General features: G+C 47.3%; 6 protein-coding genes across 6 annotated transcripts; 1 reads left to right on the top strand and 5 right to left on the bottom strand.

The window, feature by feature from the left end:
- Positions 1 to 224: 224 nt before the first annotated feature.
- EV420DRAFT_1480083 (uncharacterized protein) lies at positions 225 to 2,625 on the bottom strand (the record flags this gene model as incomplete). Its single annotated transcript, XM_060469638.1, has 14 exons — positions 225 to 266; positions 306 to 339; positions 521 to 549; positions 910 to 963; positions 1,036 to 1,061; positions 1,114 to 1,181; positions 1,377 to 1,407; positions 1,451 to 1,521; positions 1,609 to 1,737; positions 1,794 to 1,879; positions 1,962 to 2,181; positions 2,258 to 2,320; positions 2,379 to 2,500; positions 2,569 to 2,625. 14 exons carry the CDS (start codon positions 2,623 to 2,625, stop codon positions 225 to 227), a joined length of 1,032 nt encoding a protein of 343 aa, XP_060330646.1.
- A 250-nt stretch (positions 2,626 to 2,875) lies between these two features.
- Positions 2,876 to 3,367, top strand: EV420DRAFT_1270672 (uncharacterized protein; the record flags this gene model as incomplete). The annotated part of the gene is made up of 3 exons (XM_060467585.1): positions 2,876 to 3,110; positions 3,159 to 3,248; positions 3,306 to 3,367. The coding sequence occupies 3 exons, from the start codon at positions 2,876 to 2,878 to the stop codon at positions 3,365 to 3,367; spliced, it is 387 nt and encodes a 128-aa protein (XP_060330645.1).
- Positions 3,368 to 5,721: 2,354 nt separating this feature from the next.
- EV420DRAFT_394133 (uncharacterized protein) lies at positions 5,722 to 7,722 on the bottom strand. The gene is made up of 4 exons (XM_060481963.1): positions 7,556 to 7,722; positions 7,233 to 7,503; positions 6,661 to 7,178; positions 5,722 to 6,605 (listed from the first exon to the last, which is right to left on the bottom strand). Exons 1-4 carry the CDS (start codon positions 7,709 to 7,711, stop codon positions 5,733 to 5,735), a joined length of 1,818 nt encoding a protein of 605 aa, XP_060330644.1. The 5' UTR covers positions 7,712 to 7,722; the 3' UTR covers positions 5,722 to 5,732.
- A 712-nt stretch (positions 7,723 to 8,434) lies between these two features.
- On the bottom strand, positions 8,435 to 9,395 carry EV420DRAFT_1643240 (uncharacterized protein; the record flags this gene model as incomplete). The annotated part of the gene is made up of 4 exons (XM_060477476.1): positions 8,435 to 8,496; positions 8,552 to 8,641; positions 8,689 to 8,950; positions 9,303 to 9,395. 4 exons carry the CDS (start codon positions 9,393 to 9,395, stop codon positions 8,435 to 8,437), a joined length of 507 nt encoding a protein of 168 aa, XP_060330643.1.
- A 1,395-nt stretch (positions 9,396 to 10,790) lies between these two features.
- On the bottom strand, positions 10,791 to 13,529 carry EV420DRAFT_1480080 (uncharacterized protein; the record flags this gene model as incomplete). The annotated part of the gene is made up of 8 exons (XM_060469637.1): positions 10,791 to 10,894; positions 10,964 to 11,120; positions 11,175 to 12,434; positions 12,570 to 12,593; positions 12,717 to 12,792; positions 12,957 to 13,004; positions 13,051 to 13,211; positions 13,491 to 13,529. 8 exons carry the CDS (start codon positions 13,527 to 13,529, stop codon positions 10,791 to 10,793), a joined length of 1,869 nt encoding a protein of 622 aa, XP_060330642.1.
- Positions 13,530 to 14,177: 648 nt separating this feature from the next.
- On the bottom strand, positions 14,178 to 14,811 carry EV420DRAFT_1480079 (uncharacterized protein; the record flags this gene model as incomplete). Its single annotated transcript, XM_060469636.1, has 2 exons — positions 14,178 to 14,556; positions 14,693 to 14,811. The coding sequence occupies 2 exons, from the start codon at positions 14,809 to 14,811 to the stop codon at positions 14,178 to 14,180; spliced, it is 498 nt and encodes a 165-aa protein (XP_060330641.1).
- Positions 14,812 to 16,200: the final 1,389 nt, after the last annotated feature.

Raw genomic sequence — 16,200 nt, 5'->3', positions numbered from 1 at the left:
CAAATGTTAAAAATAGACATGTAAGATGCCCGGAGCATCCGAATTTAACGAGCACAAATGCGATGACCGGCAGTTCTGAACCAGCAAGAGGCAAGGTGTCGATTGGAGTCTCGAAATAATGTCGACGAGTCCTAGTCATGGATCGCCGGGGCTTTTAACAGTGATATGCATAGTCATTTTTAGAGACATGACCACATGTGAGTCGTTCTATAAATAATTGATAATCAGCCGAGTCTTCGCTTCGCCGTCCCTCGTGTCGTACAAAGCTACGCAAGTTCATTCATTACAGAACAAAAATCACTCACAAGTTCGGAAGATGAATGAATATGTCGATGTGTACTGCGAGATGTGATGATAACATCACGCCGTATCACCATGATTCAGCGACGAGACTATGATGCCACCGTCTCCGAAGCTGCGAACGTCATCACATTATCCACATGGTGTTCAAGGAGCCGAGGAAGCTTCGAGAGGATACGAAGTTAAGAACAGGTGGCCCTGATATACGAGATAAACGTACTTGTGGCCTTCCTTCCAGACAGAAGATACCTATTAATGTGATTAGAGACAGAATCACAGCGGAGGGCTAATTTCCGTACCTGCTACTCGGGCATATTGCCACACTGAAATGCCTCAAACACCTCCGATCTGCCCTTGTATTCGAACAAAAGTTCCTGGTCGAGATCGTGGAACATGGGTTTGTGTGGAATACACCGTGTTAGCTCGCTCGTAGCCGAATATATCTCATATCAGTTGTCTGTAAGGGAACAAGGAGTTCAAAACGATAGACCATGAACAAAGAAATCGCTCGCCGGAATCGGCTGCTGTTTTAGGGCAACAGGATCCGATCTTCCCTAAGAGGCTGGCAGTATTCCCATTTTCCGCAGAGAGTATGACGTGCGGACGGACATTCAGAGCGAAGGTTTCCTGCAAAGAATGGACCCCCATAGCATACACACAAGACTATCAGCAAGAGAAGTGATGAGTGTATAGCTATGCATCACTCAGCGTGAGCCAATTGTTTACTGTACGGACGTGCTCAACGAACAGCGAAGGATTATCTGCGGGATAGTGTAAGTCACGAGTCCTAGCAGACAGACAAGGAGAACTAACAGATAGCTTCTACCTCTCGTGTTCCCTCTTGTATTAGTAAACGTTTTCGAAAGCCCAACGAGCGCGATCTTTCATTTAAATGGCATAGATGAAGCTAGTTTGTGTGCGCAGAGACTTAAGGGCGTAGCTTCACTGGGTATCGAGACGAGTGGCATGCAAAGCTACTGAGAACGAATCGTGGTATCCTCGGCTTCAATAAAGTGAGAACTTCAAAAGAATGAACGTATCAGAGAAAGACAATAAGAAACGGGGGACAGGCGCACCTCGTATATGTTCCCCATTGCATAGCTACATCTGGATAAGGTATTAGGTACGCTATTCTTTCGATTTTTTATACCGCTATCTGGAACAGAGGTTGTATCGGAGGGATCTCCATAGATCCAGAGAATCATGCTCGTTTCCTTGACACTGCAAGAAAGAAGGAAAGACTTTATGGGAGTGGAAGATAGAGCCGTCAGCACTTGGTTATTGTCTCTTCACGTTGAGCTTACCTACAGCAGATAAATATATCTCCAAGATGTTGTTACATAAATTTCTTCTCCACGGCTGGGATCAGATTTATCTGTTTTGTTGACCTTCTCCACGGTTTGAGTGTCTATCGACTGGGACAGGAAAGCACGATAACTGCAAAAAGACGAAGATCGTCAATGCAGCCAATTACGAGAGATAAACGTACACACCGTTTCAGATCCGTCGCAAAGCACGAGCTGTTGAGCATCGACTCAGCCGAGTTGCTCGCAAGAACGTCGAAGTCTGTGCAGGTCGGCTTTGTGTCATGGTAAAAAGCTGTGTGCCGGGCCGAAAGATCCGAGCCGTGCTTCCATTTGCCTCCGACACCTCCTTTGCACCTCCTTCCCTTTTACGAAGACCATCTCATTCTTTTCCTCTTGTTTTCCTCTCCTCATTTGTACGACGGCCTCACTCTCAGAAATTGTCGACATCCTCAAGTAAATACTCTCTGATTCCCAAGACCTTGCTCGTCTGCTCCTGTCTTGGCCGCCTTGAAATTGAAGATTTCCTTGGAAGAAAACATACGCAGACCAGCACCCCCAGCTCGTGCCGGTGATACTTTGAAAAATCTCATACTACTTTTACTTGGAAAGAGCTAGCTGCTAGATGAGTCATTCGAGGGATTTACGCGTACACATGGCCCCGTGGAAACATCAAGAACATCGCATGGCTTGTCGAAGCGGCACGAAAATACCGTCTGTGAAAGCCAAGCACCGCAAACGTCGATTATGAGCTCAATGCTTCTCAGTACTAACCTTGGCATCAGAAGACAGGTATTCATGTGTTGCAGTATCACCGTGACCAGTGCTGTCCGTGCGTGACCGTCTGACAGTACCATATTCTCTTGCTGCAGTCCAACTGGCGGAAGCTCTTGGGTCTACGAGGCTCGTCACTATGCAGCTGATTTTTTTTTTCGCGTCATTAGACATTCTTCACTATCCATACCGTCGTCACTGGAGCATTAACCTGAACGAGGCAGCGCTGAGAGATCGTCGCAGTCATGGCTATTCATTGGATGCAACAGGGCGACAACGAAAAGGCTGAATTTGTGGTTCTGGAATGCCGGGGTTTATCGAACTTCTTGCATCCAAGGATGTACCGTTCCATTTCGTTTGTCCTTGGCACCGCTCTCGACCGTCGCACACAACTCTCTGTCCATGGGAATATCGTTTATTTTGGCATATGGTCCCCCATCCAAAAGCCATATATAATCCTACAGAAATCCTCATCGTCTCGCCACAACGTGAACGACATGAAGCTCGCATTCTCCACTGCATTATTCACCGCTCTCTTCACTGCAGCCTCTGCGACTCCAGCTACTAAACGCGACATCTACACGCCGCCTGTCTTGTCCCCAACCACGGGTAAAACTTGGCTGGTAGAGACGACTCAAACCGTCTCTTGGGATACATCCAACCCTCCCGATCTCATCAGCAATCGGAATGAAAGCAGAATCGTGCTGACCAAGGGCGGGTTTTTCTTGCCTTGTACGTCCCTCCTCTTGATTTTTGCCTGGTTATTGATTGCAAATACAGATATTTTGGCGGACCGGTTCGATATTTTGTTGGGAAGCATCGAGGTTAAGGTTCCGTTGGTTGCTGAGGGGGATGATTATGCCGTAGTTCGTGAGTATTTTTCCCTATCGATTCGTATGGTTGACATTGATGAGGGTTCACGTTCAGTCTTTGGTGACTCGGGTAACTTTGGGAAGCAGTTTAGCATCAAGGGTGGTCCCGCCAATTAAACATCGCAGACTGTAGTTTGATATTCTTCATGGTTAAATCTTTTCTTTGCGTTTTGTCGTCCTTCGACGCTCTTCTGCACTCATAAGCTAAATGTACAGGTCCGGATCCAACCTGCCAACGAAAGAAATGATGTTCAACCAAAATACGGCTGTCAGCAGGTAAACATCAACAAGTTGTTTAACCTGTTTAAACGTGGATTAGATTTCGGCATTATTTCAGCATATATTTGGGTCTCGTTCTCCTTCGTCAAATTTCAAACAACCCCGCTCACGATCTACAGGCAGTATATTAGTGCTAGAACTCCACCGTTGCCATTGGGCACCTGAAAAAAAGGAACAGCCGGGGATCTTCGGTGTTCCGGTCCGATGTACCGAGTCCAACGCGACTCTTCCTCGTACTTCCATCATCTAATCCTGCAGTTCGTATTTTTCTTCCTCTGACTGCCGCTCCTTATCGTGATATTTCAGCTTAAAGATAAGCACGAAAACCAGAATGGAAAATCCTCTTATAGGCTATTTGCCGAGCTTACTTGAATTGGACTAAAATGTTAGTATGTCCAGGGCGATTTCACCAATACATTGCGCCTTCGGCGAGACGTGTACAAGGGACCGAAGATATAATCGTCGATTTCCAGACTCAAAACAATATACTGCGGCTGAAGTGAGTACCATCCTGCTCGAGGCTTGCTAACAGGTCTAATTCTCGCACCATTAGGATGCAGCGACCGTAGAAAAATACTCAATAGCGGGGAATGTTTGTCACGAGTGTTTGACGTAGAAAACGTTCAGCGAAGGCGCACAGTATCTCTGTGATGACTATTCTTTGTGATGGTACGTGACCTGTTTTGTGGGCTGGACTGAGTGTGACCAGATTTTATTAACGTACAGAACAGATTGATTTATTGCGATCCCAGGAGAAGCAAGAATCTGTCGTCCAACTTACAAAAGCCTCTAACCGAAAAGCAACAGCGAGAACCATTTCTTTGTCGTCAGTATTTGGCAGATGGACCTTATCATACGTCAATCTCAAACCTGTTCACTTCGCAATAAACTAATAAAGCACCTCTATCTAAGCGTCAGGACGTCCTCGTACTTTCAGAAAGTCGAGGATCCACAGAGATGACTGGGAGCCGAAGTACTGCGGGTATCTCCTCTTCCTCCTCTACTCCGAACTTTAATCATCGCCGCTAATCAGAGTGGATGACCTGTGGACGACTGTCTTCAATTTGTTCCGAAATTTCTGATACCCACGGACTTAAAGAAGAGGAAAGCTATCAGCCGAGTAATTCCCAGGCACCGGTGTGTCAAAGAACATCGTCGGAGACCTACATGACGCGGTCTTGAATTCATCGGCCCTTGGACTTCCCTACCGGACAGTGCTGCTCGTATTAACATTTTGTTCGCGCGGATGGATATTAGCTCAGAGGCTAAAATCGTAGGTACGTGTCTCGTTTTTAGCCGGCATGAGAATCAAGCCTCATGATGCTTTTAGCCGGATTCCGTAAACATATAGAACAAGCGCCGGCACCAGAACTTCGAAAGGCCGCTCTCTCTGTTGTCATTATCGGTTCGCTGATCATGACTTAAAGTATAATAATACTGCGCCCGATTCCTGCTGGAGTAGTCAGGCCACACAAGTCAGTATCCCGACGTAAATCTAATATGAAGAGGAAAAAGCAGAGATCCAAAAAGTAGTAGGCTGAAGCTGCTTCCAGGAATAGAAAATTGTATTCGAATTGTGGACGCAGTGACTGGGACGAGGAAAGGTCGGATAAAAGGGCGGAGAATTTTGGGTTTTTGAAGAGGCGAAGTCGAAGCATTAGCCTGTCGAGGAGCTAAGCCTTGTGATGATGATGCTTGGGTGAATTAGACGCGTTTTCGGTCCTTGATGCTCTTAATGATATGTCTTGTAGGCTATATTTGACGTCCTTTCTGTATTATAAGGAATCTTCTCCCTGTCGTACACGTTGCCTTCAACTGCAGCGTATTTATCCTAAGATGTACTTAATGATAGCCGTCGTTTGTTTTAATGGGGCTCGCGATCAACACTTACCGGCGTTGCTCGAGGGGTTCACCTATGAATCAGTTAAATCGATTCTGGGAAAGAGTTTCATAGATCAAGGCAGACCTTCCGCTCGCTAACTGGAGCCGCTCACCAGTTAGCGAACGACGAGAGGTTCTTAACTGCCTAGAGGATGTCAGTTTGAGGGTTCAGTGGGATGTATTTCCACCGTGCATTGTTGAGCACAATATTTAGAAGACAATTTGTGTTCTGTTATATTTTGCGATGAGGCTACTGAGTGTTTCGCGATTGCTCCAACTGCTCATTTTCGATAATAATAACAATAAAAATGTACAGGGATGACTATAGCGCATCTACCATCTGCATGTCATGCTGAAATGTAATAATATCATAGTCCTTGACACCGCATGTGCTCCGTATATAGTCGCTGAGATGCAGCGGATACCTGACTTCACCTTGCTCACCGGCCCAGTCAAAATCAACGATCCTCATCCTCTCCCCTTCATCTCCCGCACCATCAACGATCACAATATTTGGCGTGCGAATGTCGCCATGAACGAATGACTGATCGTGAAGAATCCGAACGGCACCTCGAACCGCTTCGCGCAGCGTCTCCGGAATGCTCCCTTCATACTTTTGTGCCACCGTCTGGCCGGGGAGGAACTCCATTACGACCATTTGAAGGGAGCCATACCAGTACTTGCTATTGTTGGAAATCGGACCGCAATACTTTGGTGCTGGCGCCTTCCCTTTACTCGCTAATAGCCGGTGGGCCTCGGCACCGTATCGCTGAACGAACTTCACGACAACCTGCTCCTCTCCATGCGCCTCGTCGATCTGCGCCAGAAACGTCATGCACGTCTCATCTATTTCCAAGGGCTGCAGGTATTGGAATCCGACGACGTTCGTTCCGTCGTCGTATTCGGTTACGTCGGGGAAGAAGCGAGTGGGCTGTATAGAAGGAGAATCTGTGAGCTCAAGCTCCTGGTAGTACTTCTCAAGGTTGTCGATGGCCAATCTCACAGACTGGAAGACGCGAGCGAGGCGAAGAGCATGATCGTCGTCATTAGCACGGCTATTGCCAAGCCACAGATAGTCGGTCAAACGCTGGACAATCGGAAGAGTCCGGAAGACGGCGCCTAGGATGACGATCCAAGGTCCTGCAATGGATATAATGAAAGATGGGCAGCAGCATGCTTTGAAAATATGTTCGCGCTAGAGAAGCGTTAAATCAGCACGGACAGAGATGATAAGGAGATAAGCCACAAACTTGGATGTCTTTCTGTGTCCAGTACTGAGCGTACGAAAAAGAGCCTTGAACGGAACCTTCGCCATCCCAGCCCAGTTCTGCCTTTTCTTCACATATGACACCAGCAGCCACTATGGGAGGGGATCTACGTTGGAACTGCAAGATGTAGGCTGAATTCATATTATTGGGGTCGATATTTTGGAAAACTGGACTGTTGAGCAGTTTTGATAAAATATTCCTAGTAGGGCTCTGACGCGCAGACTCATCGGGCGATATTTGAGAGACAGTCCTCATGACCTCTGCTGTGAGTTGGACGACCTGAGCTGGAATGTTCAAGGACTCGTCGCGAATGTAAGCTTGGAAGGAAGCAAAGACGCAATTATAGAGCTCAATTGGAGGAGGAATTGGTGTCCGCCGGAGACCATAGCGACCGTCGAGGATCGGTGTCACGCCACCTTGGTGGTCGAAGTAGTTGGTTGATTTAGCGTTTTCAGATGGAGCCATGCTACCAAGTACATTTTTGACGGCGATGTCAAGCTCTGAGTTTGTAGGGCGAGTTAGAGCATGTTTCAGGAAATCAAAGAACGACACACTTTTACCCAGCGCCCCAAGGACATCACGTTGCTCTGCGAGTTCGCCTTTCATATTTTCTGGCAATGTCGCAGTTCGTTCCATAGGTATAACCTCAGCAACGAGAGTAAACGGTGCCGCCTTATGGTGGTTATCACTCGTGGGAAAAATATCGCCGACTAACTCTGTGTCTATTAGTTGGTCACAAAATCTGTCCAGTCGACAATCGTTATCCAGCAGACGGTCCCGCAGGTCAGCAGAACCTCCACCGCTCGAATTTAGATGTGCGCATGGCTTTGGGAGTATTAAAAAAAAATAGGAACGATAACAGCAGAGATGACGGTACCTTCCACAGTAATATACTCTCCTCAGGGATCTGCTTTTTGGCAGCCAATGTTTCCTTTACACGAGCACATACACCATTGTCTGCAACTTCCACAAAGATAGTGCCTTTGTAGACACGGTTTTCTTTGTACAAGTAAATGAAGATCTGTAGTGGCATGAGCGTAGTAGTTTAGCCTTCATAGTTTAAAGTTAGGAGCGAAGCAAGCGACACGTGGTGATCGGCACCTCGGCTCGATCAGAGGTTACTTCCCTGATTCCTACTTACTGCCGCACTCTGGTTTGTAGCTTCCCCCCCTTTTCCCATTCTGAGAATGTTACGCCTCGCCTTCGGGGAAAATAATGGTGTTGATCATTTAACCGATGTCTTGCGTACTTATTCTACGCTTTACTTGCAGAAAGGCACTCCAGTATATGCGACGAGTGTTAACTTTCTTATCTGATACATACTCCATACCGCTTTCCTTTAGTTCATGAGTTCTCGAAAGCGACCATACGCGATGTCTATGCGAAAAGCCGCGTTCTTCAAGCTCAAAAATCTGACTATATGCACTGGTAGACGGCCAGAGACCCACGTATCGTTACATCTTTCACTGTGTATGTCAATGCATCTATGCTATCATCTAAATTCCTTGAGATAAAGCTTCCAACTATTAGGCACTGTCTTACTGTTATTACGTCCCCGCGACGCTCGAGCAGCGTGGCACCTACTTCATCTACAGGGCCCATCATCTGGGTCCTGGTGTCAACTACTTATCACGTCTTTGAGCCTCCATTTCATACATCAAAAGGAGGTATCAAGACATTGTAACACGAAGAAAAAATAACAGTCCATTCAATGACAATGAAACCTCTGCTACAGCGCACAGAAATTCGGAATGGTTTAGTTGGCAGGCCCACCCTTGATGCTGAATTCTTTGCCCACGTTTCCGGAGTCGCCAAAGACTTAGCACAGTGAATTATCAGCCCCAATTTTCTGGCATGAATGAAAACTACTCACGGGCAACAGCGTAATCGTCACCTTCAGCGACAAGAGGAACCTTAACGTCCATACGTCCCAACAGAATATCAAACTCGTCCGCCAAAACAACTGTTTGAATGGTCAGTCACCACACACAACTAACACAAACGACGCACATGGCAAGAACAAGCCGCCCTTGGTCAGCCTAATGCTGCTGTGGTTACGACCAGTGATTAGTTCGGGAGGGTTGGAAGTGTCCCAAGTGACGGTTTGAGTCGTCTCGACGAGCCATGTTGTACCCGTGGTCGGGGACAAAATAGGCGGGTCGAAGATATCGCGTTTAGAGGCAGGAATCGCAGAGGCTGCTGCGAGGAGAGCGGTAAAGAATGCAGTAGAGAAAGCGAGCTTTATGTCTGTCGTGCTTAAACGAGGTGGTTTCTTGTTGGATTATATAAGTGCTCTGGCATGGGGGACCACAAGCAAAGATAATCCGCATTCCCATGCACGGAGACTTCAGAGCGATGTTTGAGAACTATGACGAAGTAGCGGCACATTCTCGGATGTAGGAAGTTCGAAAAACGCCACGGAAGAAGAGTTTGTGGGAAGGAGTAATCGCCGGCAGTTTCATAGCCATGTGTCGTACGAAGACAATGGGTGTCTATGCTGGAGGAAGGTTCCCTATGCCCTTATTGAGATGGTATATCGGAGAGGGAAAAAAAATAAGGATCATAGATGAATTCTCAGACTTGCTCATCTCGGAGAGAATGAGAGAGCGATGGATGTCCCAAACCTTCATCGCCTTCACTCTCCCAAAACGCTCTAGCGGTTGACCCTTAGGAATAAAATAACCGCCAGGCAGTCCCGCACGGAAGACGCTGGCCATCGCGGCAACGCGACACATGAACATCTACCACCTGATACCAAGACAAGTGCTGGAAACTTTCGAAAGTACGCCTGTAGTCGACCTTCAGGGTCTTGGGATCCCACAGGCGGTGTTTTCATACCGTCTCGTAGTACTATGCGACGTCCTTGGTATTTCCGTTGAGTCATAACTCCCTCGTACTCGGACTGCTCGGTTATTTCATTAGACTAAGGCTTCGGATATGCATTCGAGAAAGCGCTACCAGGATCCTTTGGTCTCTAGACCAGGGTATGAGTTTACTCCCATGTGAGGAGGTGATACACTATGCTGCATCCCGAGCCCAAACGCCGCCCGGTAAATGGGGAATTCTCATCGATAGTTTGCCCTGTCTCACTTTCCCGGCCGATGACACAGGTGCAGAAGCAATATTGCTGAAAGATTCTTCCGGGACATTCTAGGCACCGCATGACGCGTTCCGTTTGCCGAACATTCACGCCTTTCGTATGACGTATCCTACATGAGATTTGAATGCCTAGAGTCCATGGCCAAGAACACGTCTATGCGCTTCATGCCTACAATCTCGCTTCTAGCCGCTAGTTATGGCTCTTCGAAAGGAGGAAGCGTAACGGGTTTGGCAAAAGGTGCAAGCTCAGGTAATTGTGACTGTAGTTACTTTCTGGGCTGACGCGCTCCAGAATATCACAATACGGTTGTTTTCATTGAGAAGGTCGTCCTATATGGAGAGGTACTTGCAGCGACGAGAGCTATTACCATGCCGGAGATAGACAGCCATAATGTTAAGTGTTATGAATTGAATGATTCGAAGGAGCTACACTACTAGCGTTGATAGGATCCCAGCCAGGCAAACGATTCGGCTGGCTGCGTTAGAACGATGGACACTGAGCGGCATGATTCGGCCAGAGGAGGTAGATAAGTAACTGAAAGAATATCATCATGCGAAGTCGTCGATCATACAAGAGAGACTGCGAAAAAGACTGTTAGAGAGATAAGCGGAAAGAAAGAACAGAGTACTGACTATTCACGCGAATGAGAAATGGCATTAGAGCCTCGGTAAGCTAGGTTCGACTAACGACTAGTCTGTTGAACTGTCGTCTTGCAGGCGAATCGCTGAGCTCTCACTGAATCCACGATATGGATAACTGTCGCGTGGATTCCGGCAAGCTCAGAGGAAGGCGACGTTGATGAGAAATACACTACCAACAGGCTCGTCATGTTGGTGGATCCGGTGTAATGGCCGTTCGCGCTTGTCTTGAATCTATACTCCTCTGGCATAACGCTTCCCTTCAAGTACTTTTATGATGATCACAATTCCTAGGCGCGAAACAATCTAAGTCAATACAAGATAACTGTGGCACTAGAAATGAACTCTACATACAAAGAACACACGCAAGTATTTCAGAAATCATACAGATCAAAGTCTAGCGTGAGACCAGTCTTCGCAAGGGCCCTCAATTCGTCCTCATCTTCCGGATCCAATCCATAACTCCAACTTTGTCCCACTATACGTAGACCAAATTTCCCCAGGACGCCATCGCGATTCCGTGAAATGATCATCTCGAGAAACTCACGTTCAAGAAAACAGACATGCACATTATCAACTCCTTCCAACACGATGCGGAAGCTGCTCAGACAAGGAACCAGGGCATGGCAAACTGACCCATCCACCCGTACGGTCTCCGCCAGCTCCACCATAAGCACTTCCATACCCAGATCGTTACCCTCATCCTATTGGTTGAATTGAATGTTAAATTCCTCCAGACGCGGCGTCAATCGCAGAACCGCCGCAAGATCATTGCCAACGATAGTTGTATCGACGACAGAGAGTCGGATTAGCGAACAGTGAGAATGGTGAAGTAGCTCCGACAGCGCTATGATGGCACGCCTTGGAAGGTCGATAACCTGCTGGTTTCTGTCCTTGTCGTAGCCAGCGGTGAGAACAACCTCGCGTAGGGCTGGTAATTCAACACTTCGCATGAAACATGCCGAAGAAACTGAAAACGTCTGTATGGACTGGCTGATAACACGGGGATGGGCTGGCAGTAATCCTGGTGGTACCGGGGCGTCAGCGTAGTTGTGGTACGAAAACGAGAGGAGTTTCGGAGAAGATCTGATAATGTCGACATATTCCGGCGTCAGCAAGTCGCCCGCAAATGGTCGTTCATCGTAAAACGAGATAAGATTGCTGGCAGGAAAAGTGATTTGAGCCTGACGATGTATTCCTTTCAGGTGGAGGTTTCTCAGCCTGGGGGCTATTTCAAAGGCGGTGATGGGTGCTGAATGATTCTCCAGGTAGGACCAACATTTCACATATGCATCGGTGAGCAGATTGACCTTTCCGCGAAAGCCAGAAAGACGTGGAAGAAATGAGGGATGAACGACAAATTCGGTTCTTCTCCATCGTGCTGAATGGTTTATCATAAAGTCAAAGCACCGCTGCATGACGCTGAGAACTTCTGCTGATGAAACGGTGCAATGGGAAAACAAGAAGTCAAGGGGATGATGCTTGCCAGCCCGTTCGAGCACACTCTCGAGCATTGCTACGACGTCTCCGCAGGGATGCCACGCATCTATATCGGAACGTGGAGCTTGGATGGTCATCGTTGCCCATAGTTTGGGACAGAGCGTACTGACGACGTCCCTCCATAGCCTGCATACTTGCCCGAGATACCATGGACCCTCTGCAACAGTGAAAACGTTAAACTCACAGACGTGAGTTTCTTCGGGACCATCGACCGCCATCCACGTATGACATAGAATCTCCATCACTATCTCTGCTGGTACACGTCGTAGGGGAGATAGCATGGCGCTGTAATGGTGCTGGAGAGACCGTACTCGTGACATCTGAGCTTCGAGGGATGCCACTGCGTTCCCTAGCAGGTCAAGCACAGCCTGGATTTCTTGGCTAGTATCCTCTAACTTCGCCACTGATGCGTTCAGGTTGACGGATTGTAGGGGTGATGGCAAGTTGTTGGAATGGAGCAGGGCGACGATATCGGGTGAGTGGGTGATGGTCGATATCCAGTCAAACTGGGCCATCAACTGGTCAAGCGAAGATCGTATTGATTTCATGATTGATGGAAGAGTAGGAGCCATGGCACATCCAAGGAAGGCACTGTTAGAACACGAATGCCTTCGTTCAGAACATGATGCACATGGCAGTGGAAGAAAACTCACACTTTTCGCGGGGAGGATCCTTGGCTACAGAAAAGCGTAGAGATGGAAGACAAAGGGGGGAAATTATTCGAATCCCGCTGATGCGTCCTGATGTAACATTGATGACGTCAGGGATCCGTAAGCCAAAGCGAAATCGATACGACTCACGCAGTGGTGGACGATGAGTGAGTGCCAAACGCCGTTCTTTCTGCGAGCACTGCACGCCCGATATCTCGCTTTCATGCTGAAAATCCTTCGTTCATGACCGTGGGAAGTTCAAGCGTGCCGATATGTTGGTCGAACGAGAAAGCCGTATTGAATATAACACGCTCAGTAAGCGAGACCTTCGACAAATGCCCATAGCTCACATCACATGTGTCATGTGGTTTGAGGTCGTAGATGCTTCACCGTTTTTGTGCTCGTAATGAAAGGGGAAGGAGAATGGATGTCTTATTCCTAAAGATCAACAAGAAGAAATTTTCAAAAGGAACAAGACACTTACACAGTCAGACATAAATGGGCTGGAAAACTCGCCAGTTCTGTGAGAGAGAGATGTGAAGACATTGACCATTTGTGAGGGTATTCTTGCAAGACAGCCATCGCTAACGCCCGCGTTACAGCATCGAGTCGTCGCAACTCGCCCTTATTCCGTGGAACCCAAGCCTGTGAATCGGGACTCGTGGCCGGTAAAAGATGGCTTGGTCCATGATCGCAATGATATCAAAAAGAAAAGTGGCATATCTGGAGAAGAATCAGTGAAATATTGGGTGAGACAGTTAAAACGCACGAAAAACTAGATATCCTTCTCGTCGTCGCGCGTGAAAGTGTGTATACCCTCCACAATCCTCGTTTATTTCTCGCGAGAAGTCGCTTCTTTGGCATTATATCACTATATGCTGCGTTATGGATTGTCCAGAGCTCGAAAATAGGCAGAATACGTACTTTGTGTGGACCTTCAGGAGGCTCTAGCCATAGCGGCATGGAAAACCGCGCGATACGTCTCCTCGTCACATTTACCGAGGAACATCTCCCTCAAATTTCGATGCTTGCAGCAATAACTGGTCTCAGTCCGCTACTGGTCCGCTAGTCGACTCGTCGCAATTTCGAAAGAACACCTCGCTGCTTTGGATGGAAGGCCGTTGTCAGTCCAGTCTATCGCGAGAGATGCTGGCTGGAGATTGAAATCAATTCAGGATTGGATGTGTGATGATAGAGGATGATGGTGGTTGACTGAGAAGCGGCGTCGGACCCTGAATTCCCGTCTTCCACCGTCTTCCGCTCCGGGCCGTTCACCTTACCAATCGCAAAGTCGGCCTGAACATCGTATTCATCACGTAGATTTTTTTTATAGATAACAATGTGCGTAGCTCTATTTCACACACTATTCGCCATTCTCTTCCTAATCTGCAATGTTTGCCGTCGATGGTTAAGCTGGTCGCACCGTAAGTCGGTCTGTAACCATTGGCTTTCTGATTCCTGAAACTTCATTCATCGCTAGTCATCGGCATGAGAAATTCACCAATGGTTACTGTACTTGTATATTGATGAGTCATTCAGCTGAACAGTAGTATAAGTGGTAGATGTGATAGTTGCTAGGTCAAGAAAATCGACTATTCTATGAAAACGTGACTACGAAAGGAGATTTCTACAAATAGGCGCAGGCGGAATCGGATCCTGACTATTCGGAAGGTAAAAAATCTCCCTATGCCGAGTCTGGTTGATGAGCATCATCCAAACATAGCGCTTCATCATATGCATAATCACCGGGCAATAATCCCTATGGTCCTGCCACTCTCTCAAATAAAAATTATGGCGGAAGAAATTGACGCGCTGTTTACACGCCTTGCACCGGACATGGGTAGGTTCGATAGACTTGGTGTCGACCCACGCTTCGTTCTTGAGAAGCCTTCTATCGGCTTCCGGATCCCTGTTTGGTGCGTCACAGTGAACATCGAGTTCCCAGTAATCGCCAGAGATGTCGACTTGGACCAGGCGCGTTGGGTCGGAACTTGAAATGGCGTAAGTGAACGTCATGTTTTGTTTGGTAGACAGAATGGACAGCGTTGGCGTTCATGACGAATGACCATCTGAAAGGGAGAAAAAGTAAGCCATGAAACTCTGATTCAAAAACGCGCGCCACTCACTGTTTGGGGCGCGTTTTAGCCAACTCGTCACGGAAAGCAACGACATCAAAGACAAATCGCCTGAGTCTGGAGGGCGGATTCAGGCCCCAGGAATCTAACAAGTTCGACAACATTTCCATAGTGTGAGGAAGACTTGTAGACGGGCTTGGTTTTGGAAAGTGGGTGGGAATGTGAGTTCGAGAGTCTGCAAGTTGTTTAAATAGTATCAACTCACTGCCACCTAGCCATTTATTGTCCTTGCTGCCACCGTTTTTATTACAGCCAAAGCCAAAAACAAAGACACAATGAAGGATTTCGAATCGAAGCAATAGAACGTGGATAGAATGAAGCCAAGAGTGAGTTCAAAGGACAAGTTGCACTAGTCGCCACCCAAGGTATCTCTTGGCATCATGCAAGTTCTACAATTAGAATCGGTATCAATTGTGTCGGTAGGACAAAGGGAACAAAGACCACATAGCCGAGTCATTCAACAGTATCGTCTACGACGGTCAACTCGGAAATGAGTGGCATTTAGGTCCACGGAAGCACTGAAACAGACATTGATAGCAGGATCCAAACAAGCACCGACCGAAGGCACAGATACCATAGACATAGTTACACTCGCAACCTTTAACCAAGCTCACAACACTTTCAGGGCCCTGATATAGACCTACACCTGTATAATTGCTGGTAGCGACACGATAGCCCTTGACCTCAAAGTGCTCGCCTGCATTACATGACTCCGATCGGTGGTCTAAGTTGTACTCAATTTCGATTGTGTGTTGTAGCCGTCATCAAGGCAAGAGGAATTAGGATAAAGAAGACATGTAAACCCTTCTCAGTCTCCCAAAAAGGAGGCATCGGTACGACTGGCAGCAGCAAAAGAGGCAAAACGATCCAAAAAAAAAATGCTATTCTCTTAGCGAGACCGCCGCCTCCCAATCGCTCAGCGTATTGCTTTCCCGTTCTTTCGTCTCCATGACGTCATTCGTGATCTCGTCCATCAATTACAACCAATTACAACCAACAAGTCAGTGTCTAATATTTTGAAAGGTAAGCAAAGATTCCGAGAAGAGCAATCCATGTACGTTCTCTCCAATCCTAGAGAAAACAAGCAGTACGAACAGAGATCAATTTCGACTGAAAGTCGCGAGGTGGATCTGGTAAACGCCTTCAATTACGTACAATCACCGAAGACTAATCCTCATACGATGGTCCTCGAATTTATGTGCGCTGCTTGTCGACGAAAAGGGCTGGCTGGTAAAAGAGACATGAGGAGGGCTATGATTACAAAATACAAACGACGTATGTAGATCTGTGGCATCGAAGTAGAAAGCTCAAATCATAAAGATAACATATATTTTAACACCGCCTATAATACGATTAGTGAATACAGGGGAAAAACATGCATAAGAACCGCACCTAATTCAATTTTCCCTCTAGCCGGGTGCCAAATCTGGTATTCCTCGGGGCATGACTGTACACATACTACCGCTTCCTGGTTAGGTCGTGCAATCTTCTGAAAGAGG

This window comes from Desarmillaria tabescens (assembly GCF_030435595.1).
Source record: "Desarmillaria tabescens strain CCBAS 213 chromosome Unknown EV420scaffold_18, whole genome shotgun sequence".
NCBI classification, from domain to species: domain Eukaryota; kingdom Fungi; phylum Basidiomycota; class Agaricomycetes; order Agaricales; family Physalacriaceae; genus Desarmillaria; species Desarmillaria tabescens.
Note: the sequence above shows the minus strand (reverse complement) of the source record. Positions and strands in the feature narration are given on the sequence as shown.